Genomic DNA, 26,916 nt, shown 5'->3' on the forward strand with positions numbered 1-26,916 from the left:
AGTTTTTCCTTACATTTATTGGTACACTGCTGAATTTTGGGAGGGCGAGTAGCTTTAAAACAAGCACCCTGTTGTAGGGTGTGTGTACATGTAGTCCTCTGTGGGCGGGTGAATGCTGAGGTAACAACAACACAGCTCCTGGACCTTCAGAGTTGCTCAGCCTGGCTCTGAACTAACACCCAACAATTAACTTCGTCTCCATGCCCATGGACCCATAGGGGGAAGCCATGAATTCAATAAGCTGATATGGAAGACGCCACTTCAGGAGAGATTAGAATTTGCAAGTTACAGATTCTACAAAGTGTACAGGGAAAGCATTAAAATGGTAGGCAGCACAGAAAACCCAGGATTATCCCACTGGCTTCTATACACAAAGGCACATGTTCTAGGATTGTGATGTGTTTTGAGAAAGTATTTTTAGATGTGGAACAAAAGAAGGGAAATGCACGATATTAACTACAGCCTTTCTGCAATTGTTTTCTTTTGACAGAGTTCCTTTTTCTTTATATTTTTAAAGGTTTTTTTGTAATCACTCTTACCAGTCCTTAGTGTCTCCTCACATGCAAGACCCCGATGTCCTAAAGGACAAATGCACTCACAGTGAGTCCCTGCAAAATATAAGAGGTAAGATGTCTTTACTTCTGCCTCCATGTTTCACTGTGTAACATAGTTGCTCTGTGTAATGATTTGAAGTATTGGATAGATTGTTTGCATCTTTCTTATTAACCAACCAGTCCTTCTGCGCTTCCTATGTGCACACTTTGCTTCTCAACTCAGAGGATGGTAAAGATTTTATGCAAATTCCGGACCTATGACCCATTCATTCCCCTCATTCTTGGAGGTGAGAATCTCAAAGAGTTTTCAGGTTCCTTGCTAAAGTGTCTCATTGTGTAAAGGCAAACTGAAATGACGGAAATGTGATACATTCTGTTCATCTCTAACAGGCAGTGGAGATGAGATAGAACTGGACCGTACTTCACTGCAAGTGCTTTGCATTGAGAATGCCCTAGATTCAACCCCAGCCATCTCTAATTAATTTTTTAGAAGAAGTAGTCATGTTAGTCTGTGCTAGCATATAAGGCAAAAACAAAGGAAAAATAAAAGCGAAAGAAGACAAAAACATTGTGGGCCCTTAAAGATCAACTGCTACATTTTAATGTGAGCTTTCATGAACAAGCCCTTTTGTTTCTGAGGAAGTGGAGTTGTCTGTGAAAGCTCACATAAAATATTGCACTTGGTCTTGAAGGCACCATAATGTTTTCTTTTCTTTATCTTTTCTTTTTCTAATTAAAAGGGATCTCCTAAGCTAAGGTGAAAGACCACTGCCTAACACCTTGGAGAGACACTATACTGCTCAGAGCTGACAGTGTGGAACTTGGCTATGTTCTGATATAGTAGAAGCTTATCTGATCCAGTTATTTCCAGGAGAAACTTTGGAAAGCTGCTTACATATTATACTGGGCTTGACGCTGCTCCTTTTTTCCCCCCTACCTCACCACCAATAGACCTTGCTATTTCTTTGTGACTAGCCATGTATTTGGGGTGTGTGCATCTCATTTAGATTCCATGCTTGGCAGGGTGTCCATAAGTCTCCCCAACCTATGCAAAGCATTTCTGACAAGAACTGCCATCTCTTGCTGGCAATGCTTGCCCTGCAATTAACAAAGGCAAAATAAGATACATACAGCATGATCCATATTCATAAAATATCTCTTTTGGCCCTTCAGGCGGATTCATAAGTTCAAGCTGCAAATTTTGGTGTAATTAAAGATTATTAACACACACACACACACCCTTACAGTTAAAGCTATGTCATTTTTAAAGCAAGAATAGCAGAAAATGGGAACAGGAAAAAGTGTGTAATGCAAGTCTCCGATGACGACAAGGATAATGATCTTTAGCAGTTGCAGATGGCATTTCATCTTCCAAGAACTAAGAGAAACACTAACGAACGGCCAGAGAGTAGAGTGAGCACACGAAGCTCAGCAAAGCTATTTCTGAAAGAGATTTTAAGCAGATTGCAACTGTGTGTTTTATGCATAATTGAGCTAGAAAAGTCTTCTTAAATGTAAATGATTAAGATTACTTTCTCCTTGCCAATGTGGCTTCGTCCCTTATCTTGCTGGGCTGCCTGTAAAGCAATGGTGACATTTAAATTACTAGCCCATTCTATTATATTTTCTTCTTAACAATATTTAATGGGAATAATCAGAAAATGAAGACAGCTGGGGCAACCGACAGTCCATGGTGATCACAGATATACAACAGGACAGACCAGATCTCACCTTTCAGGAAAGGGTTTCCATTACCCTGGCAAGGAGCACAACGACAGCTGCTCGATTCTTGTTGGAACTCCTCCAGGGCACGCCTCATGTTTTGTTTCAGGTTATTCGCATTGGCAAAGGTGCTTGGAGTAATTAACTCATAAAGGGGCTCTACCTGTGGAGGTCAAAAAAAGAGGGAAACTGCTGGCAATATGCTCTGCGTGAAAGTAGAAAAACATTTCTGAACTGAGTATGTCAGATCTGGGAAACCATGCTACACGGAGGTTGCAATCAGATGGCTGTCAAAGCATGTCTGATTGCACTGAAAAGGATTCCTTCCATTGGAACAATCTCCCTTAAAGCAGTCTATCCATCTGCAGGGGAAACACCCTAGCCCATCTCCCAAAAGCAGTATCCCCTGCATTGTGTAATCACTGGAAATAGATCACACCAGAGTGCTCCACAAGCTATTCAAATCGTGACCTGTTTCCCCATGAGATCACATGCTAAGTAAGCAAATTACTAGTTCCGATAGCTATTGTCTATGATGGCTGGAAGGGCTTCTCTGCGGCTTCAGACAGTCGTCGAGCCTGGACCACTCAGAAACCTTTCACGTGTAACATCTCTAGCACTGAGCAGTAGCTCCTTGCTTGCTTGCTTCCTTCTTTTCCCATATTAATGAGCTTCAGCTACACCCTGCCTTTCCAAGAAGTTAACACTCCACTGTATTCGTGAAGGCTTTCACGGCCGGGATCTAATGGTTGTTGTTGTGGGTTTTTCGGGCTCTTTGGCCGTGTTCTGAAGGTTGTTCTTCCTAACGTTTCGCCAGTCTCTGTGGCCAGCATCTTCAGAGGACAGCACAGAGTGTGCTACGTGAAATGTTAGGAAGAACAACCTTCAGAACACGGCCAAAGAGCCCGAAAAACCCACAACAACCATAACACTCCACTCCTTCAGTCTTGCAAGCATCCTGCAATGTAGCTCGGGCTGAGACAGCAGGAAGAGAGAGAGAGTTGTAGCACACATTCACATGCCTCTACTCTAGAACTTCACCACAAACCTGGAAGTGTGAAAAGCAGGCGAAAATTTTTTTGTCAGAGGCCATTTCCCTGTACCCAGAAACCCATCACAGGTTATACTAGACCCCAAAGTGCAGCCTCTCCTAAGACAAACAGGACTTCTAGGCTTTGGGATTCTCTTTCCAAGGACTGGAGGGGGGGGGGTTGGAGGGTTGGGAGTGGCACTCCCAGATTTCATTGTGATCTATTCAAAATATGATCAAGCAACACTTAATCTTTTATGGCTCAGATCAAGATTTAGCTGTGCTTAGACTAAACCCTACTGAAACAAAGTCATATTTAGACCAGACCCCACCAGAACCACTGAGCCTTATGTCCCATTTATTTCATTGTGTTCTAACTATGACTAAAGCAGGATCAAAGCCAAACACCACCATCATAATCTTTCCTGCTTACACAATCATGGAAGTTGGTCAGATGTTGGCCTCTCAGGGATCCCAAGACATTTCAGCAGAAGGGGTCTGAGGAAACCCCAAGCTGCCAAAAAAGGAAACCCATGCTCTTTGGAAAATCTCTCCTGAGACCAAGAGGGATGCTTCTGAACAGGGCGGACTCTAGAATGGAAGGAGGAGTTGAGGAAAATTAAGTGGAGGAACCTTCTGATACCAAAGCTACCATTCTTGAAAGATACCTACTCCTGGTTTTCAGCCATGACCCCTTTTCTCTCTCTACCATGGCCCAGTTCTATATGATTCCCCCAGTTCTCAGGTGGTATTTCACAAACATTTATTTATTTATTTATTTATTTATTTATTTATTTATTTATTTATTTATTTATTTATTTATTTATTTATTTATTTATTTATTTATTTATTTACATCCCACCCCTCTAGACCAGTGGTCCCCAACCTTGGGCCTCCAGATGTTCTTGGACTACAACTCCCAGAAGCCTTCACCACTACCTCTGCTGGCTAGGATTTCTGGGAGTTGAAGTCCAAGAACATCTGGAGGCCCAAGGTTGGGGACCACTGGTCTAGACCATGTCTACTCGGGGCGGCTTACAACATAAAATAAATCAATATAAAAATATCTAATCATATAAATACAATTGCAATATTAAGACAATTAATATAAGAAAGGAGTACCAAGATGGGATAGAATAAGAAAAGAAGAGAGAGATTTCTGTAAAACCAAGCCTTAGAAGCTGATGCAAAATCTTCCCATTGACTTTCAGGTGGCAAGTAAAGACATTTTCCTCCATCTTGGCTGCATCCAAGGTTTTACATATAATGAAAACCAAAGAACTGTATTTCTGAAACTGTAACACGTTTTTACAGGCTCTTTCCTCCCAGCCAATTTGGCTGTTAGTTGATACACTGTGGGGTGTGCTGATTTGCTTTACAGTATATCACCTTCATTTGGATGATTTCAGGGTTGTACTGCACTGCTTCTCCCCACTGTTGCATCAGCTCTGGAGTTGGCAGGCTTTTGGCAGCAAGCGTTGTAATTGGTTCACTTGCACCTCCACGGACGAGAGCAACAAAGTCGTCCACAAATTTCCTTTCGAATGTGTTCTCTGTAAAAAGTTGATCAAGCCATAGTTTCAAAACTTGCATGAGTTTACTTAGGCATGTTTACCCTTTGACCATCATACATTATAAAATAACCTGGATGTGTGAATGGACCACCTGCTAGTATAACGCTTGAGAATCAATGTGCTGGTGTAGTTGTTGGATTAGAATTGAGGCAACTTAAGGCTTAGTCATTCACTAAAATATAAGAACTATGGAAGAAAAATCTCAGAATGACAGTAATTGTATATATATTCTTTTTTATTATCTCATGGGATCTGACAGTGCAGTCAAAATATGTAATAATACAAGAAGAAACACACAGATGCATGCACATGCATGCATGTGTGTGTGTGTGTGTGTGTGCGCGCGCGCACGCAACACACACACACACACACACACACACACACACACACACACACACATCATTGGCATTCTGAGGTGTTTCCTCCATGGTTAATCCCTATTGAATCGTGAAACTCACTGGATGGCCTTTGGCCAATCAGTCTTTATCTCTCCCTGGCCTTCCTCAGTTGCCAGCTTGTACTCACTGATGCTAAAAACAGAATATATATATAGCTAAGAAGAACAAGCACTGAGACAGCTGCCACCACAACACAGAGTGCACTCAGACCCTCTAATAGGTGGTGTTTCTCAAGGCGTTTGAGAAAGTTAAGAAAGGATAATGAACTCTCCCCATATCTTTCCTGTTTTCCGAGATGTCATTCCCTGCTATATAGTTACGGGTATAGGAGAACACAGCAAATGTGGGTTGGAGGTGTAATGTGGCGGGAGGGGGAGCTATTGCCACTTCTTCATGGCTGAAACTTCTCCCACAATGAGGCCTGAAGTCCATTCCAGAAACTCTCTTTCAAGTTCTTTTCTACAGTGATGAGCAGGAGTATAGCTCTTAGTATTGAGTATTGGGGTATTGAGATGAGGTCCCACTTCCATGGCTATCTACAGAAAGCAGCAATTCCACCCTCCCTTTCCCCAATCCTATACCTAGCATTTTTTAAATATGTCAACAGGTAAAAACTACAGTTAGATCAACAATATGTGCCTGTATGTATTATATGCTGTTAAGTCACATCCAGCTAATTGCTACCCTATAGTTTGCACCCACATCTTCTGAGGCCTAGTCTGCCATTTTACCTCCTGCACCACACTCACTCTCTCAACAATGCACAGGTGCCATTAATAGTCTTGACCTCCCTCCCCCATTATTTCTGTGGACGCCCTTGGCCATTTCTATCACTTCACATATTGATAGGACATAGTTCTGAGTAGGCATGAACATGTGCTAAGGCATATTCTCAGGTAAATTGGAAGAGAACCACAACCCTGGTTTTCTATGCCAGCTATCCCAAACTGCTACACTCCAGACATTTTGTATCACAACTACAGTGCCCATCATCTATAATTCCCATGCATCCCAATAAATATTGTCATCTCAAAGCACAGAGCTTTTGAGATGATGCTGTAGATCTTGTTCATCTCTATAGTGGTCCATTATCAAGTCAATATTAGACATAATTTGTTTTCAACTGAGTTGTTTAGCCTGTTGATAAACCATGAATGCTCCTCCTACTGCTTTCCTTCCTGCCTTCTTTCTTTGACATCATTCTCATATTAAGCACCAACAGTTGTTTTCCTACTGACATAATGATCATGGAAAGATTATAGTGATTTATCCTTACTTTCTAAACTTTAGCCCAGTGAATTTGGAAACTGCACTATACTTTATGAAACCTAACATCTACAATTAATTGTTAATCAACATGTAAATTAACTTTTACTCTATTTTTTACTTTTCCAGACAAATATTTTGTTTATTACAAAACATAACATGCAGAGGCATTGTTGATATAATTCATCTGCCACAGGCTTACCTCCAATTTCCTTTAAAAGGGCAGCACAGCTTCCCCCTGATAATCCAGCTGACACATAAATTCCCTTAATATTTACACCAAGTTTAAGGCCAGCTTGGGTACAAGATTGGACATCACTTAAAGAGTAACCTTTAAAAACAGAACAAATATTTATTAAAAGCAATATAAGCATGGATTCAAGCTTCCCACAGCACTAGAAATGCTAATTTCTTCCAGTCACCACAGAAAATTGGGTGATGATTCTGCATGAAGGCAGGTGACCTCAGCTCATAGAGGGATATCTCTTTTCAAATCATAATATTTGAGTCAGCGAAAATCCCCATCCTGTGCCATCAGAGCATGAAAAATTACTCTTTCGGACAATAACTTCCACAATCCTGGCTGGGTTATCCTTGGAGCAGTAGTTCAAAAATTAGGATACTTTCCAAACTCTGAGCAGTATGGATCATTGCCAGGATTAGAGGGACAGTTGTGCTGGTCTATCTTGGAATAAGAATTAGGTGATTATCAGGAACTATCCATATTGTAATCATTTTTCTATGAACCTGTGTCTAATACCAGAGGTATAGCTTATAGCTTTATTCTAGAGAAAGGTAGACTGGAATAAAAGATCTATAGAGCTTGAGAAGGTGAGCAATGAGTTCTAAAATGTTCCTGGAGGATCTTTTAAAACCCATGCTGTATTCTCCAAGTGAGAAAACACATTGGCTGACACTGGCAGATGTTCTGAACAGAGCGATATTTCTGGTTTTTCTCTGCTCAGCAGTAGCCCGTACAGATCCTCAAAAGTCCTCAAGTTTGGAAAGATTCTGAAAGTTGTAGTCCAAAAAAAGAGGGGTGGGTGGGGAAAAAACATTCCAATTCTGAAAAATCCCTCATGAGGAACAAGAGATTTTTAACAACAAAAGCGACAAAATAGTTGTCCCACCAATGTCCTATGCTGAAAAGTGTTTTGTGTGTGCACATAATCTTACCTGGGTCCCTGTCTTTACATGTCATTCAAAGGGTCCAAAAGCCGTTCTACAGGCTGTTTGTCAACCTCCCTTCGTCAATGGGTATATGAGAAACTAAGGCTATTGATTAACAGCCCAGAGCTCTCTTTGTTCTACACAGTGAACACTAGCCCTTGTGAAAGCACCATCCATCAAACAGTAAGAGTAGTGTCAGATAGGAGAGCCATCCCAGTAAATTACTTGCTGTTGAGTTGGTTAGTTTTTTTAAAATAAAGATTCCTACAAGCTGGATGCACACAGAAAGGAAAAGGAGATTAACTGTTGGGAGCCTTGGAGAACTTGCAGGAAATTAAGGTGCATGTTTGTTTTTTGCAAACGATTTGACCACATCATCGCCCCAGGGAAATGTCTGCAGGTCATTCACGTGATTGTCAAAAGTCTCTAAACCACCATAATCTTTAAGGATGAGCAGAAGAAATATTCATGCAAGAGAAAGAATGGATTAAATAATGTAAATATTTCTCATGACTTCATGCCCAAATAAAGAATATTGCTTCAAAATATAATCCTGTATTATCATCCAGATTCCTTCAATTAAAAAAATTGCCTGTTGTTTCCCCAAACGTAGCATCATGCACAATGTCATAGGGTTTAGCTGGTTAAGATAATACACCAGCGTAACATCCCCTCATTGATCGGCAGCCACCTTTGCCCACTTACCTGCTTTCTGAAGCTCTTCGCTATTCAAGATCAAGGTATATTCATAAACTCCACCAAGAGTTGCCTCCTTGATGTAATGTGTTCCATAGTCTCTGAAGAGCTCTCGATATTCCCCATAGCTGTACTCTAAGGGCAATTGGAGAACTCTCTGAAAGAACTCATAGTGGAGCATCAGGTTCTGATTCTTCAGCTTATACTGTGCCACTTCCAGCTCAGAGCGGGCATGGATAAATTTGCTAGACTGTATTGAAATGAAAGTGTCAAAAGAAAAGCAGTGGTGTCCTTGTGAAATGTTCTACTTTAAACACTTTGATATGCACATACATATCTACATACATATCTTCAGACCTACGTTGCTGTTTGCACCAAATACACATTATAAATATCATCATAGGCATCCTTCAGTCTCAAGAGACTATGGTGACATGCTCTGAATTGAGGAGTGTCCTCTCCAGAGCATGAAGTCCAGGTAAGGTAATATGGAGGATAGGCTGTTACCCAAGCAGCAGGCCCCCCCTCTCCACATTGCTGAAATGGTCCAATGAAAAGGCAAGAGCCAATACAACTGGTTCCAGCAATGTCGCAGGAGTTGGCAGAACAACGCGAGCTGCCTTCGGGACTCCAGCTCCGGATTTTGCCTCTAGGTTAACTCCTGAAGCCTTTTCCATGAGTGGATATAGCCACAAGGCAGTGGAGGTTTGAAATCGGAGTTTTCCTTCTCCTAGATGAGCTGCCTTCCATGGCTGACGAGCCCCACCTACCCGGCGACATTATAAATATATCAATGTACATTAACCCAGTTCAGGTGTTACAACTTTGGAGATGTGAGGAGAGGGATTGTAATAGCTCCATCTTCTCCTCGTGGGTCCATTTCCCTCTAAAAGCACATGCTGGGTGGGGTGACTTTGTCTCATCTCTCCCCTGTGAAATGTTAATCTCTTGTTTTCCATGATTTAAAATCATGGAAAGTCTTCAGAAACAAAGGAGGCTTTCCTCTTCATGTCATCTTCCATGAGCAGGATGTGTTGTCTACCTATTCAAACTTTATTATTATGGCCTTTTAAAAACTCTGATTTCTCATGTAATCAAGAATGTGCAGGTTATTCTGCTCATATAATTTGGGAGTTTTCAATAACTTCTAATAAGAAATGTAGTCCCAATGTTTCCATTTAAATAGGATGGTGAGGACAAAATGGCTAAACAGAGGTTGTTTTATTCTGAACATATCATGAGAAGACAAGACTTCCTGGAAAAGACAATGATACTAGGACATATGATAGGCAACAAAGTAAAGTGAAAGACAAAAGACGAGGTGGACTGGGCTAACAAAAGACCATGGTCTTTAGTTTGCAAGATTTGAGCAGGTTTGCTAAGGATAGGACCATTAATCAAATGGGGTTGTCATACACGGGAAGTAACTTTATGGAACACACAAAAAACTGAATTGCGTTCTGAGTTAAAGGAACACCTATATTTTTATGGATAACTTGTAGAAATTATAGTAATGCTGCAAGTATTTCTTGCCATGTGCACTGCTCTCAGCATAAAATAATTCATTGGATTCTTCTGCTTTCTCAAGGCAAAATGGCCTGCTTGTGTCTTATGATTAAACCACTGAAGACTTGCGAACAGTTTTCATTATATATTACTGTCATGACTGCCTTGCAGTTGAACAGTTTGGTTTCTTCACTTCCGCTGCCGTATCCTGAACTGACAGCACCTATCTTGTTCCTTCACCGGTCGAACATTGGCACAGCCCTGGATGTTCATCCTGACAACCATTTGGGGGTTCCAAGGGCAAGATGGCAGCCATAAAAGATGCTACCTTTGAAAAAGTAGATTCTTAAGCATCCATGGCAGGCAAGACATAGGGCGTTTCCATCAAATGCCTATCCCATAATATCCACACAAAGGCGCATGTAATTCACTGCAGACTGTCTTCACATCTTTTGCCACACAGATCAGCAATTTAGCCTGCTCAGATCCTGTCAGTTCTTTTATAAATTTTGGATTTCTTGCTTCAATAGACAAAATCCAAAGAAAAAAAAAGAACAACAAAAACAAAAATTAAAACTAAAAAAAAACACCCAAACCTGTGGCTCCTTAAAGACCTTTATATTTTAATGTGAGCTTTTGTGGATCAAATCCACTTCCAGTAGGCATCACCTTACGCTCATTTGCATTGGATCTCACTTGCCATTTTAATATCCCTTCCACCAGTTCTGATGGATAGTTTTGAAGCTTTTTCTAATCTATCTCTGTTCTAATCTCCTAAAATAGCTTGACATCATCAGCCAAAAAGACTACCACTTTACCCCCTCTAACCTCAGTTCATGGATTTTTATTTTTTATGACCGTGAGGCTTCACAGCCCTCCCTTGTGAGAACTAATCATTTGCCCCTACCCAGAGGAATAAGCCCTCTTTGGGCAATAGAAAGAGGATAAAATACTCTACTGTAGAGGGGAGCACTCTAGCTCCATCTTCTTTGGCATCACTTTTGTTGTCCTCTTGTATATGGAGGGAAGGGGTGATGGGTTTAAATGAAAAAAAAAACTCTACTATCCTTGGGGGGTTGTTTACCTGAGCCAGAATTCTGATATTTCTGACTCATGTAGAGACGGCCCCAGTGGCTAGCAGAAGCTGCTGGTTTTCAGGCTCATCGTCCTCTGTGGTTAGATGGGTAGCAGGAGTGACATCAAGGGGGCAGGACCCATACATTCTCCTTCGATACATGACTTATCCTACAGAGATCCTGACACCTACAAAGAGTTGTCGTCCATGTGAATGCAACACATTTTCCTCCTTAAAATAAGTCTAGAATGAAGCAGAAGCATGTTTACCGTTGAGGAGAAACGCTTTGTCCTTTCAACAAATTTCTTGTATCTCGTGTCATCCTGACTATAACCAAATTCAAATATCCCGGGTATTTTTATTCCAATGCTGAAGCTTTGTTGTTTTGATTTGGCCTTGGAGACGTTCTCTTCAAAACTTGAATATGATTCATATTCGTTCGATGTAAATTCATATTTGCCTTTGGTCTAAACAAAAAAAGGAAAAAAAGAGATTTTTTTTCCTTTGCATCAAAATTTCATATCAGAAACAGGTTGGGACCAAATAAATTTGAAGAGGATATAGAGTGCATCAATGGAACTAGCTGACTTTTGCTGGTGTTAGCCGTCACCCCCCCCCCCCACTCCTACCTCCACTGTCACCATGCTATGCATGGAACGTAGGTGAACAAGGGATTTAAAAAAAGGACAAAAGACATGCTCTCAACAGCATATGTAAAGCTGAACATGACCTAAACCTAGGAAATTTCACTTCTGGCTGAATTTTGATCAATTCTGACTGCTTTAAAATGTGTTCAATAATATCACTACCATGCTTTAGAAATTGGTAACGGCCTCAGATGTTTTTGGGCCCTGTGGGTTTTGCTCATGGATGCAGGGCATCATGTTTTTGATTTTGGTGGTTTTTTGTATTTTTAATTCTTCATAAGCACTTGTGGTCTGGAACACATTTTAGTAAGTATGCATAAGGTTAATTGTCTCAGTGACATAAATACTAGAGAACTATGTATTGCTTCTTCATCTATAGAAGTTAGCAGCTTCTGAGGATCCAGGATCCATTATAACCTTCTTTGGGCCATCATAGGCTACCTTCCAGATCCCTGCTAATGCTGGGTGCGTAACATGGCAAACCATTCCCTCAGAAGCCTCTAGGGAGCATGATTTGACCTCTACATATAATTTCACTGTCTGTAGGTCTCCCCTTCTCAACCCCGGTGGGCCAGAAGATTTCTTTTTTAGCAACAGGAAGTGACAGATCATGTCACAAATCTCAAATGCAAATACAACTCTTTGATACATACCTCAGCCAAATAACTTTCCACATTGAATGGTTTTCTAAAGCTAGTGTCTGCTATATACTGGGGAGCACATGATCCAGCATAATATGTATGGTCAAGAACCAATCCTTCCAGATGGTTTGTGAAAATATTTAACCTGGGGAAAAAGAGACATGGGTAAAGTTACAGTGTTGACACATTATTTAATAATTCTGTACAAAGTAAATTATATATTTTTGTTTTTTGTTTTGGCTAACAAATTTCAGTTTTTTAAATTGGGCATTCCATTTTCTATATGAACTAATGAAAGTCCATAAACTCATGTAAAATAAGGGTTGAATAAGCTAAAAAATAATCCCATTTGAACCAATGGAGTTTATGGAGAAATTGACTTGCCAAATTCTTACTGATTCAATGGGACTACTCTAGTGTGACCTATTATGCTAAGCAACATAATTTTAGCTATTAGGTTAGAGGAACCTCTAATATTGTGAATTAGTGCTGTGCCCTAATGGGGTGTTATACAAATAACAGAAATAAATAAATAATAATAATAACTATTATCCCTGATGTTTCTCTATTCCTGTGCATTTGTTGGGCTACAACTGGTTGATTTTTAAATATCAGTCGTATGAGAACTGATTATCCCCAAATTTGTTCTTTTGCGGTGGAGACATGTTTTATATTACATATTAGTGCTCACTTTCATCCATTTTAATTGTAAGATGCCTTGAGTCTCTAGGAAAAAGCAAATAGGGAACTTTTCATAATAGTAGTAATCAGGGAGGGCTCCAAATAGTGCAATTTCTTCAATTTAGTACACAAACTATTAGCATACACACACCATCAAAATGGTGAAATGATACCAAGTGAACTGAATAAAGTTGAATGAGACTATGTGTGCCCACACACATGTGCAAAATTCTATATCTCAGTAACGGGGGAGGGGATGTAAGCAACAAGATGGAGAATCTGGGCACAAAAAGAAGGGATCACATCCCCTGATATACACAAAAAAGTGCTTTGTAGTTTAGTTCTAAGGATCATGAATGCCTATTGGGGGAGGACATGCATAATTATTATGATGCCTAATTTGAAAATGAATTGATAAGATTTTAGAGCTCTAGGAGAAACTAAACAAACATTACATTTAGGACATGAAATTGAGAAGATGTATGTTTGTTTGTTTGTTCGTTCATTCATTTATTTTGTGAAATTGATACTGTTCACAGTGCCTTGTGCAAAAAGAAAGCATATAATATGCCAGACTCCATTATTTGGGATACTGTAGGGGATATTCTCCTGGTGGTTTGGAAGTGTCACTTGGGGTAGCCCACTACCTTTATGGTGCATTCACATTTTGTGGGATCAAATAAATTATATAGCCTATTCACAGAGCAACTTATAGAAAAAGGAACTAGGTATAAGTTCCACACAATGAAAAACACACCTGATAGGGATAACTGCAAAATCACTGTCCGTTTTTCAGTTACTAAAGAATACATTTGGCAAAATATCACACTTTAACCTTCTTAACACAGCTGGTATCAGTTTTGGTCCTGGCTCAAGTAGTATATCCCCACACGGAGTGAAAGAATGAAAGTAAAACTGAACAATGAATGAAGAAGCCTGTGGCTATGGCTGTCTCAAAGTGTAGCCATACTACACAGGTTTAATATACTATGAGATCCTGTTATTGGTAGTTTGGTAAAGAGTTCAATTTGGCAGATGATACCACGCTGATGGCAAAAGTGAGGAGGAATTAAGGAACCTTGTAATGAGGGTGAAAGAGGAGAGGGCAAAAAAACAGTCTGAAGCTCAACAACAACAACAACAAAACACTAAGATCATGGCCACTGGTCCCATCTCCTCCTGGCAAATAGAAGGGGAAGATATGGAGGCAGTAAAAGATTTTACTTTCCTGGGTTCCATGATCATTGCAGATGGTGACAGCAGCCACAAAATTAAAAGACCCCCTGCTTCTTCGGAGGAAAGTGATGACAAACCTCGACAGCATCTTAAAAAGCAGAGACATTACCTTGCTGACAAATCTATGGTTTGTCCACATCATCAAAGCTATGGTTTTTCCAGTAGCGATGTATGGAAGTGAGAGCTGGGCCATAAAGAAGGCTGACCGCAGAAGAATTGATGCTTTTGAATTGTGGTGCTGGAGGAGACTCTTGAGAGTCCTCTGGACTACAAAGAGAACAAACCTATCCATTTTGAAGGAGGTCAACCCGGAGTGCTCACTGGAAGGACAGATCCTGAAGCTGAGGCTCCAGTACTTTGGCCATCTCATGAGATGAGGAGACTTCCTGGAAAAGACCCTGATGTTGGGAAAGTATGAAGGCAAGAGGAGAAGGGGATGACAGAGGATGATATGTTTAGATAGTGTCATCGAAGCTAGCAACATGAATTTGACCAAACTCCGGGAGACAGTGAAAGATAGGCAGGCCTGGCCTACTCTGGTGCATGGGATCACGAAGAGTCAGACATGACTTAACAATTAAACAACAACTAAGAGTTCAATTCCCCATTGTGCATCCCAGAAGACTCAGCCTGTGTAGCCTTAAGCTGCATAATCCCAGGGTATCCCCAGAAGAAGGGAACTGTAAACTATTTCTGAGTACTCTGTACCTGGGAAACCCTGAAAAGGATCTCCATAAGCTAGAATTGACTTTACAGCACATGATTATTATTAAAATACTTTAGAATTCTCTGCTAGACAGCTCTGAAATTTGGAGGACAGCACCAGGGCTCTCTAGAAGAAATTTCTAGGTGTTTCATCAAACTACATATCACAAAAATCTGTAGGATACAGTCACATCAAATGGTATCACACTGCTATAGTTGTATAACATAGATGCACTCTTAGATTAGAGAGCAGCTGAGGATCTAGGCCTGGGTCAGTGATGGTAGCTCCGTAAGAATTGTGGTGTCATGAAAACTGGTTGACTTAGTGTTTGAGAAGGGCTGGTGGCTTTTGTTTTCAGGGAGTGCCTGATACCACAGGCTACCCTGCTAGAAGCCTAATTGTCAAGTGTCTTAGTATCCACATATTTGTCTTGACTCATATGGTCAGAAGGCTTGGTGGTGGTGGGAGTAGAACTTTTCCCCCACAGTTTCCAAAGAGTCCTGCTTTGATCTCATTTGCGTCAGCATATCTAAACTGACTATCAACCTGCTTTGAGTCTCTATTGCTTCAGCGTATCTAACCTGGTTTCAGTCAAAAGACTGAATTTCAAAATCATCCAGTAATACAATTAATAACATGACTGGAGAAAATGATGTTCATGCAACCTTATAGAACCATATAAATCTTGTTCTCTGTCATATCACTGTATTTTATCTGATCACAGGCTTAACTGTTTACTCATCACAATTTAGCATTTATTTATTTATTTTTGCTGGGATGTTAAGAATTATTACAGGAATTACTAAACATTTGTTTCAAAGCAGAACGAGAACTGTTGAGTTCTCATCCTGATCTGGAATTATATTACTGAGCAACTGCGTTTTCAAAGATATATGATGGATAACTCTATATAATTATTCTATATTAGAATTATTCTATAGGACTCTTGCAGAGCCTACTAAAGGAAGAGCAGCTTCCAAGTAAACCAACACTTCTATTACAGGGAACTCAAAGTGGCGAGTGAATGTCTGGGTGGCAGGGCTCCCTACTCCACCGACAACACCTCTCCATAGCCCTCTACACCATCTATAAATCAGCTCTGGGTGGTTTTATAAACTTTACAAGTGAACCCAATTATCTCTTTGGAAAATGTGAAAAAAGTCCTCATGTTGAATCAGAAGGATTGCTTACTGTCGATGTACAATTCAACATTTGCCAGCTGGAACCAGGAACTAGATTTAGATCTTAGCATTTAGGAGCAGCTCTTATGGTATGTGTGACATGCAGACCTATGTGAAACTGATGTGAAAGGAACTTGCCTTGGGATGAATCCTGCTCCATGATCACATGGAGGCACTTACCCACTTGCTAACATCTGTATCCCCCAGTATTGTTCCGTGGGCTGGCTGCACCTCCCATAAACCTTCTTACAGTTTCTTTCATCCGATTGATCTCCACAGTCATCCTCTCCATTACAAAGCAGCCTCCGATTAATGCATCTTCCTACAACATAGAATGGGAGTACAGTAATTGATAGTTAATCTGATATCAGCTTTCAAGTCAATAAATACAATTTCATGCCCTGTCCCCTTAAAATGTGTCAATTCTACTAATTTATTTTGGCTTCCTATGGAAAGCTCTTGCCTGGCTGTTATCTTTATGCAACCACATTAGATAACTTACATATATGCACACAGTTGATTAGAAATAATCAACAATGTGTCATATTTTTGTAGCATCCTTCTAACTCTGAGTCACATTTATAAACTGAGGCAAATTGCATTGCGCTTCTTACATGAGACTGGCCAGAAATTGTCACTAGTAAAAGAACAGAGAAATATTGTATTTGCTATCAGTGCAACATGTAAGAAATGCATAATCAAGTCATCTAGTTAATTATAGAGGTCTGTATACTGAAGAACTTTATTAGTAGTTTGAAAGGATGATGTTACTGTGCTTGGGTGTCATACTGAAAAGCCTGAAAATGTGCTGTTCATAACAAAAGGACAGCCATGCTGGATCAGACTAAGGGCTTGTGTAGTTTAGCATTCTGATCCAGAATGGCCAGCAAGATGACTTACACATCATGAATTTGTCTACCGTAATTCCCCATTTAAAACTGTCCAGTCTCATCATTACATCTTAGTGTAGAAGGGTCCATAATTTAGTGATGCAGTGTTTACAGAGACACTTTGCTTTATCTGCTATGAATCACGATCATGATGGCCTTATTAAAATATGACAATAAATTTTATCTTGGGCTGGATAGATCAGTGAGATAGGTACCTGGCTATGGAACCAGAGGTTGGGAGTCCAATTCCCCGCAGTACCTCCACAGAGAAGAACTAGCCTGTGTGGCCTTGGGCAAGCTGCACAGCACCAGGGTGTCCCCAGAAGAAGGGAATGGTAAACCTTTTCTGAGTACTGTCTACCTAGAGCAGTGGTTCTTTACCTTTGTTACTCGGATGCTTTTGAACTGCAACTCCCAGAAACCCCAGTCAGGACAGCTGGTGGTGAAGGCTTCTGGGAGTTGTAGTCCAAAACTCCTGAGTAACCCAAGGTTAAGAACCAGTTACCTAGAGGACTCTGAAAAGACTCACCATAAGTCAGAATTGACTTGATGGCATATGATTATTATTTTAAACTATATCTCACTCTGCTACAATCTTTTGATGTGGTTGCAAGGAGGAAATTTAGCCTTTTAAATTAATCTCAGTTTAGTATTATCTCCAAACATAGGGATATCCAGTAGGCTGTGGTGGACAGAGTAATAGATTAGGACTCAGGAGGCCTGGGTTCAAATCCCTGATCAGCCATGGAAGCTCACTAGGGGTGTGGAACTGGTAAAACGACTCCTTAAATATATCATTTGCCTTAAAAGCTCTGTTAGGGTTGCCCTAAGTCAGTTCCGAGCTTTCTGTGTTCAATAAATCTTGACTATGTCTTTCACACTTCTCTGTGCCTCTGTAATCTGAATGTAGACGTTGAAGGCAGTTTAATAGGCCAAGCCTCAGTGGATTTGGTCTGACTTCAGTGGCGCTGTGGGCTAAACTGCAGAAGCCTGTGCTGCAGGGTCAGAAGACCAGTAGTCGTAAGATCGAATCCACGCGATGGAGTGAGCGCCCGTCGCTTGTCCCAGCTCCCACCAACCTAGCAGTTTGAAAGCATGCAAATGCAAGTAGATCAATAGGGACCACCTTGGTGGGAAGGTAACAGCGTTCCGTGTCTAAGTCGCACTGGCCACGTGACCACGGAAGATTGTCTTTGGACAAAACGCTGGCTCTATGGCTTGGAAACGGGGATGAGCACCGCCCCCTAGAGTCGAACACGACTGGACAAAAAGAAATTGTCAAGGGGAACCTTTTTTTAAAAAAAGGATGGTCATATCTGACATGAGAGAAAATACATGACCTTTATTTCGATCTATCTAGACCTTTCAAAATGAACCCATAAGGAGCATTAAGAACAAGTTCATTCCTGTAAAAGAAAGAAAGAAAGAAAGAAAGAAAGAAAGAAAGAAAGAAAGAAAGAAAGAAAGAAACAAAGAAAGAAAGAAAGAAAGAAAGAAAGAAAGAAAGAAAGATGGTAGATATTATTTTTAAAAAATCTACTATGAAACAATGTACAGTAAGTGTTTTGTTGTGAGAAATCAAGTAGTGTAAATGCTGTATTTGCATTCCCTGTATTACAATCAATCTGGATTCAATTGATATGAGTTTAGGCACTGGGTGTCTGGTAGGACAAATTATTCTCCTATTTACTCACCTGTGCCACATACAAAGCCTTCACATCTGACTGTGTTTCTGCAAGGTCTGTTTGGAATGCAGTCTACAGTTTCTTTGTCAGGATAATCGCACGGGTCACCGCCAAACTGAGAAGGTCGTTCCACTGTGGCAAACCTATACTGTAACAGAATAGATGTCGTTAATTTCAGAATTCCTACATGAAAAGACATGTATCACAGATTTGTATAGTTCTGTATTTAATGATTGTGTCAAACAGCTATAGGAAATATCAGATGTATAGCTCTATTCTACCCAGAGCTTAATCTTGAAATCTTGGAACTGCAGCGCTGGAAGGGGCCCTATGGATCATCAAGTCTAGCCCCATGTCAAGGAGGCACCGTGGGGGACTGAACTCTCAGCCTCTGGCTCCGAAGCCAGATACCAAAGCTATGAGCTATCCAGCAGTTTTCTAAGAAAACATAGTTTTATAACAGCACACTAAACACAGACTAGCATGGCTAGTCAAAACATGCAGTTTCTGTGTCCAGTTGAGGCTCAGAGAAAATGTCCCATAATGATCCGCACCAGTACCGAGTAGCCATCTTCCTCTATTCTTGCATCGGATCAAACTGTGCACAGCTGGAGAGTCATTAAATATTTGGTTTCAGCATGTAGACTACAATAAAGTCTGCTGGGACAGGACATGGACCAGCAGACTTAATTGAAGATGGGAGGATGTGGTCTTTCAGAAAACTTGCACTGCTAAAGTGGCTCCTAAGGGTAAATTGTCTAGGGAAGATCCTAGTCATCTTGATGGTACATATTTCTTGGTAGGCTAGTTTAGTGATGGAATTAATCTGGGAAGCCAAGATTCCTCCAACTTCTTCCACTGGCGGCAACATCTACAGTAGTTGTTACAGACTGATTGCCAAGTCAGCAACACTCCACTAGATTGGTTTTCCGTGCTCAGTGGGTGACGTCTGTGTTTCTTCCCAGCTGTCTGTTCCTATGGCTGTTCTGTGAGTCCTATGTCATCTCTACGACTCCCTGTTCTTGCAAATGGCTTCTATTTTGGATCACCTGTTTTTTTCCATGGCATTCATCTGCACCCCATCTTTTGCCTTGATCTCCAGAAGCCTTCCTGACCTGTAAAAGTCTGATCCTGCATACCTAGAGTATGAGTGCCAGACAAGGATACCCTCCCAAAACCTCCACTGTAAAACACTATACATGAGAAAAAATGTGGCATATGGGGAAAGAATTCTCAGGCCCAAATCGTATTCATTACACTCACAACTCTCTGGAGGCAAATTGCCTCAAGTTAACAAATCACTGCTGACATCACTGTTGCATTCTGAGACAAAATAATGTCTAAGAGTAATTTTTTAAACTTGAGATATTTCATCTCCAGAACACACACTGTCCGCATCATGCTGGCACATGATCCCTATAAGATTTTAGCTACTCTGCTTCACTGAGTGCCACATCACATACACCTGTTATTTGGCTGATACACCATCTGGGACCATTTCATGTGATCCAGCATACTCATGTAACTTTTTCATATGGCTTCAGCCATGCTGACCTCATACTGCTAGTAGGATGAGTACTGGATATAGGCACAACATATCGTCAACAGCACTGATGGCACTTTTCAGGAAGACCTGACAGGGAACAATATAAACCTCCTCCTAAGTGGCTTTTCTTATTTTCAGTTTCATGCAAGTTCCAAGAAGAATGGTCAGAATGCTGCATATCTTTTGATCATGGCTCAGCAAGTCTGAAGGCCAGTTTCCCACCCCCAGAACTGCTACAGCCTATTTAAGGAAGAGCCACTTCATCTTTTTTTAAAATAAATTTCTTTTAGTGGTAGAAGAATCTAGAGATGCCACAAACACAACATCAGGCTTGCACGTGGCCTAAGGGTTCACACCTCTGCTTTAAATGCAACCATATACAGGCAGGGTAATTGCCTCAGTTGCTAGTTCTGTGCTATCTCTGCCTTCCCCAGTTCCCTGTATTTACTTTTCTCTTCTTATACTATTGTTGTAATGATGATAAATAATGATATGTAGGCTGTGCCTTTGAGCAAGGCCAAAGAATGGCTACTGCAAAAGAATTCTTCTAAGCAGAGTGACAAAAGAATATTATACTCCACTTTCCAGGATAATAGGAGTTTTGCCACTAATGTCTGTAACAATCAAGGCCTTTGTCTGAAGGCAGTTTGTAGGTGGAAAGTGCTCAAAGATGAAAAATGAACAACTGTGAGCCATAATCTCTCAGTCAAAAGCAGGGCTATTGAGGGCACTCCACGCATATGGACTCTATATCACAAGGATTGCAGCTGAACATCTGAAGGGCCGCAATTCCTCAGCCACATCCCACACAAAGAAGAATGCAAGGAGGGGGAGTGTAGACCTTGTTCATGTATCCCTTCGTAACTGTTTAATATTTGGCAAACTTTAGTTCAAAGAAATCATCCATAGCCTCAAAATGTTGGGCTTTCTCAGTACTGAATGACAAGTGGATAAGGGCAGACGATTTCTCTAACATTTTTTGTTCAGGAGACATGGAAGTGATTACACTCCCTGAATCCACAACACGGGTGTACTCCATTAATTGACACACAAATGACTTATGACTGGGCAGGGAGCCACCTCTTTAACACTGGGATTGAGATGCTCCTCTGTCCTCATTCACAAGGCACTGTATATTGACAGCAATCTGAGAAACCAAGAAAAAGGACTGGTGAGCTTACTACATTACCAGAAAGTTAGACTTCATCATCTTACACTAGAGATGAGCCATCACTTTAAGCTATAGGTACAGCGCAACAGGGTCTTGTAAAATATGTATCTTAATACTGGGATGGATGAAATATGGCTTCAGAATGTCTTTTTTGCTCCTTGTTTTCTGAGAGAAAAGGCAAACTGCTGTCCCAAGAAGTAGCAAAGACTGATGTTTCTCCTTTTAAAAAGGTATCATGGCTTTCCTGCACTGTCCTTCACTCCCCATAACTGGTTTTCAATACTGGAAGTTAACTTGCAGTCATAACTGGTTTAGAGTTTTTTGTAGGGCTTCCCCCTAATTTTTCAGGGAGCTGGCAGAAAATTGTCCCCTGGATGTACTGAAGTTGCCCACCTCTACTTTTTTTTACTTCTGCATCCATATTTTCAAGTGTTACCATTAAATAGAAGGAGGGTATTAAGAGAATATGCAACTTGATGGATGATAAATACTAAATACTCAGGAAGGAAGCAGGTGGGAATGGGACAAAACACTTCGACACAAAGGTATGGGATTGGCTTATTAAGTAAACATTTTGTTTTGTCTTGCCCTTCTCCAGGTACCCAACATAGTATATAATTAAAATATATATGGTTACAGAAATTGACTTTGAGGGGCAACATATGTCCTATGAAACCTGAAAAAGTGTCACTTGAAATATAATGGGATCTTGATCTGAATTTCAATGTGTGTCCCACAGATTGGATTACATGGAGCTAGAGAGCCACAGTACTGGAAACACAGGACCTATGTTGTACACGGTACCTATATGTTGTACGCCGCCCAGAAGCCACTGGCAATGGTGCGGCTAAAAAATATTGTAAATAAATATAAATAAATATATTGCATTGTGTTTGTGGCAGTGCAACCCCTGACACCAGCTGACTCAGCTGGTGTGATGGCATGGAATGTTCATGAACTTTCTTGCTGTTCAAGGGATAAGGCTGTCAAAATACTTGTAATCCAGCTTCTAAAGGAAGGGAAAGTTGTCAGTTTGACAAGGATTAGAACATCAGACAGTTCTTAGGGATAGGAATATCTGTGTGAAAGAGGATGAAGATTAGAAATAGGTGTCAGGAAGCAAGGAAGCCAAATGGCCTGAAGGCAATGTGTCTGACTGGAGGGTGTTATAGATAAGGCAGTCAACTAAGAAAAAGAAGGTTGGGACATAATATACAGTGGTTCCTATTTGTTGCTTGAATTCCTAGCTACATTTCAAGATACCTTTCTCTCACTTTCTCTCTCTCTTTTTTAAGGAAGAAGGTTTATTGGGAAAGGGGGAAGAGAAAGAGGGGAAATTGTTTCTATGCTGCCTTTCAGCATAGAGCCCTTCCAAAGTGGCTTAAAACTATACTTTAGTTTCATTGACAGCAAGGTTAACTTATCAAATGACTTAGAGCATAATACGCCTGCATCAGTTCCACCCCAGTGACTTTCCTTTTGCCCACCTTTCTCCAATCCACTTCGCCATTTCTATCCAACAAAGTTGATCCCCTTGCTTATGCTTCTCCATCCCACACCTATACTTCATATCTCTTCTTGACTATCCTTCATTCTGTGAAATCTCACAGTATTTGAGCTCATTTCTCTCTCTCTCTCTCTCTCTCTCTCTCTCTGTGTGTGTGTGTGTGTGTGTGTGTGTGTGTTCGAGAGAGAAAGAGAGAAGAACTATGAGATACTAGACACCACGTTGTAGAGGGACAGAGTACCAGAACGTACCATCTGGCTTTCCAGATGATTTTGTTCTCCAGTTCCCATCTGTCTGAGCCAGTGTGGCTAACATTAGGGATCCAGGAACATCAGCATTAGATTTTTTTAAAAAGGAAACATCAAAGAAAAAAAAATGTGTGATAGAGCCATGAAGTGGATATTGTTTAGAGCTAGCCAGTCAATTCTTTGGAGGAAACATCTAGCTTTTTGATAGCAAATGTCCAGATTTAATAAAACTCATCACAAGTGGATCATAAATAAACTCACCCTTTTCTTCTGGCAAGGTTCACAACCACTCCATGATGACCAACTGGAAATGACACAATCAATAGGCTGTGGTGGGCTGTCTGAAGATCGGCGCCATCTGCCTTTAGTCACATTGACTTCAAGTCCACTGAGTTGAAAGGGTGGAGCTGTTTCTTCACTACAAGTGAACAGGGGAATGTTATTTTTCATTAGGGTACAAATCAGTAATGTGAACACTGATTTGTTTGCTTGCTTGCTTCCTTGCTTGCTTGCTTGTCCTTTGTTGCTGTCATTGCACCAATCTGGGAAGGATCTCAGCCGGCGCTTCTCTGCCTTTCCACACAGCCAAGCACTCCAGTGAGGAGGTGGGATGGGAAGTCTCCCCAATCAGCTGATGAGTGCAGGGCGGTGGGGAAGTGCTGGCCAGGCTCCTTCCCAGATTGGTACCACAACGATGATGAAGGACCCCAGCCCGGCGTAGCAACTGGTGAGTGGACCAGCTGCTTCTGGCGGGATGGACTGGGCCTCTGTGACACCTGTAATGCTGCTGTTTGTATTTGTGTCCCTAGGGATATGAATATCCATGTCAATTCAGGTTAGGTTTCATCTACTATGTCTAATTCTGGACACAACACTTAAAAATGAATGGCAACAATCAGGAGCAAATTCCGAGGAGGGCAACAGGGGACTGGAAACAAAGCTGTATCAGGAAAGACTGAAATAAATGGACTTGTTTAGCCTCGAGAAAAGAAGGCTGAGGTATGATATGATAGCACTTTTCAAATACTTGAAAGGTAGACATACAGAGGAAAGGCAGGATCTATTCCTGACCATTCCAGAGTGCAGGACATGTAGTAATGTGCTCAAGTTACAGGGAGACAGATTTAGGCTGAATATCAGGAAAAACCTCTTAACTGTTAAAGCAGTATGACAATGGAACCAATTACCTCAGCAAGTGATGAGAACTCCAGTGCTGGAGGCATTCAAGAGAAAATTGAACAACCTTCTGTCAGATCTGTTTTGATTTTGGTTCATGCATTGAGCAGGGGGTTGGACTCAATGGCCTTATATGCCCCTTCCAACTCAATTATTCTATGATTCAATTATTCTAAGTAACATGTATGCAACAAAAAGAGGTCTGTAAGAAGTAACTGAAACTCAGGAAACAGATGGGAGGAAACATGAAAAACATAAATGCTAGCTGTACAGTATGTTATTGTGGAAGTCATGCATAGCCATTGGCTAATCTGCCAATGAACTCCCAGAAGTACAAGCTGGATTTCGAAGGGGCAGAGGAACTAGAGACCAAATTGGTAACATGCACTGGATTATGGAGAAAGCCAGAGAGTTCCAGAAAAATATATACTTCTGCTTCATTGACTACGCAAAAGCCTTTGACTGTGTGGACCACAGCAAACTATGGCAAGTCCTTAAAGAAATGGGAGTGCCTGACCACCTTATCTATCTCCCGAGATATCTATATGTGGGACAGGAAGGAACAGTTAAAACTGGATATGGAACAACTGATTGGTTCAAAATTGGGAAAGGAGTATGACAAGGCTGTATATTGTCTCCCTGCTTATTTAACTTATATGCAGAATACATCATATGAAAGGCAGGACTGGATGAATCCCAAGCCGGAGTTAAGATTGCCGGAACAAAAATCAACAACCTCCGACATGCAGATGATACCACTCTGATGGCAGAAAGTGAATTAAAGAACCTCTTAATGAAGGTGAAAGAGGAGAGTGCAAAAAATGGTCCGGAGCTCAACATAAAAAAAAACCCTAAGATCATGGCGACTGATCCCATCACCTCCTGGCAAATAGAAGGGGAAGATATGGAGGCAGTAAAAGATTTTACTTTACTGAGCTCCATGATCAGATGGTGACAATGGCCACAAAATTAAAAGATGCCTGCTTCTTGGGAGGAAAGTGATGACAAACCTCAACAGCATCTTAAAAAGCAGAGACATCACCTTGCTGACAAAGGTCCACATAGTCAAAGCTATGGTTTTTCCTGTAGTGATGTATGAAAGTGAGAGCTGGACCATAAAGAAGGCTGACCACTGAAGAATTCATGCTTTTGAATTGTGGTGCTGGAGGAGATTCTTGAGAGTCCCCTGGACTTCAAGGAGAAGAAACCTATCCATTCTGAAGGAAATCGATCCTGAGGGCTCACTGGAAGGACAGATCCTGAAGCTGAGGCTCCAGTACTTTGGCCATCTCATGAGAAGAGAAGATTCCCTGGAAAAAGACTCTGATGTTAGGAAAGTGTGAAGGCAAGAGCAGAAGGGGATGACAGAGGATGAGATGGTTGGACAGTGTCATCAAAGCTACCAGCATGAATTTGATCAAACTCCAGGAGGCAGTGGAAGACACGAGGGCCTGGCATGCTCTGGTCCATGGGGCCATGAAGAGTCGGACATGACTTAACGACTCGACAACAACAGTCTGTCATGATGCCACAGAGGTTTGTAACTCTCACAAAGCTTATTGACTGGGAATAGTTGTAGAGTGCCAAGCTAAAAGAACAAGTCACGCTGAAGCACTTGGGAAGAGATGACAGGTTAATGTGATTAGAGTCCAGCTAAGCCACAAGCCCTGAGAGATAGATGGATGGGGATTTAAGTTCAAGGAGCAGTCTTCCTGGATAATGGCATTCTGGATGGTCCGTCATCAGGCATGCACTGTTGCTATGTTGGTGATTCAAAACAGCATTAAGCCTGGATGCTGTTTAGGCAACAGAACTAGCAGCTTCCAGCTCAGTTGGCTGTTGCTTCAAATAACATCCCTGAGTAATGTTCCTGTTCATTTTCTCCCATCATAATTAAAGGTTGCTACTCAACTTTATTTATTTATTTATTTATTTATTTAATTTATATGCCGCCTACACTACCCAAAGGTCTCTGGGCGGCTTACAGCATTTAAAATACAATAAAGATATATACAATTAAAATACAATTAAAATATATATAAAATTGCCATCAGACCCACAGCTAATATTATTTCAGTTAAAAGCCTTCTGGAACAGGAAGGTTTTGACCTGGCGCCGAAATGTGATCAGTGTCGGCACCAGACGAATCTCAGTTGGGAGGGCATTCCATAGTCTGGGGGCAGCTGCCGAAAAGGTCCTTTGTCTACAAACCGTCCCTCTTACCTCCTTGAGGGATGGCTCTTTCAAAAGGGCCCCCTGGTTAGATCTTAACTGCCGGGTAGGCTCATATGGAAGGAAAAAAAAAATTATGGAAAAAAAATATTCGCCAATGTCAATTCCAAGCCCCACAGTAGTCTCATTGGATCAATAGAATTTACATAAGTGTTGGCATACCATTCAGCAATTGATTCAATGGATCTGCTTTCTTTGTTCTTCTCTAGCACTTAATGCTATCACATGGAGTGTCACAATTGTTGAGACCTCCTCGCACACATATATTGTACCCAAACGTGTTGTTTTTGATTGTGATTATCACAATCCTTTGTAGCTGGTGTCAATGGATGGAAGTATGTTGTTAAGTGCACTTACCATATTTTAAGAGAGCTTTTC

The 26,916-nt window shown here is 41.0% G+C and overlaps 1 protein-coding gene across 1 annotated transcript in view; it reads right to left on the reverse strand.

The window, feature by feature from the left end:
• The window catches only part of C8B (complement C8 beta chain), a 35,906-nt gene that overhangs the window by 1,744 nt on the left and 7,246 nt on the right, over positions 1-26,916 (reverse strand). The window contains exons 2-11 of the mRNA XM_020789857.3: positions 23,392-23,548; positions 18,668-18,806; positions 16,264-16,405; positions 12,292-12,424; positions 11,261-11,458; positions 8,420-8,660; positions 6,747-6,875; positions 4,696-4,859; positions 2,286-2,439; positions 540-608 (exon numbers count right to left, since the gene is read on the reverse strand). Of these exons, the coding sequence (XP_020645516.3) occupies positions 540-608; positions 2,286-2,439; positions 4,696-4,859; positions 6,747-6,875; positions 8,420-8,660; positions 11,261-11,458; positions 12,292-12,424; positions 16,264-16,405; positions 18,668-18,806; positions 23,392-23,548 (1,526 nt within the window). The remainder of the gene's footprint in view (positions 1-539; positions 609-2,285; positions 2,440-4,695; positions 4,860-6,746; positions 6,876-8,419; positions 8,661-11,260; positions 11,459-12,291; positions 12,425-16,263; positions 16,406-18,667; positions 18,807-23,391; positions 23,549-26,916) is intronic.

The sequence above is a fragment of the Pogona vitticeps genome, chromosome 4 (genome assembly GCF_051106095.1).
Source record: "Pogona vitticeps strain Pit_001003342236 chromosome 4, PviZW2.1, whole genome shotgun sequence".
NCBI lineage: Eukaryota > Metazoa > Chordata > Lepidosauria > Squamata > Agamidae > Pogona > Pogona vitticeps.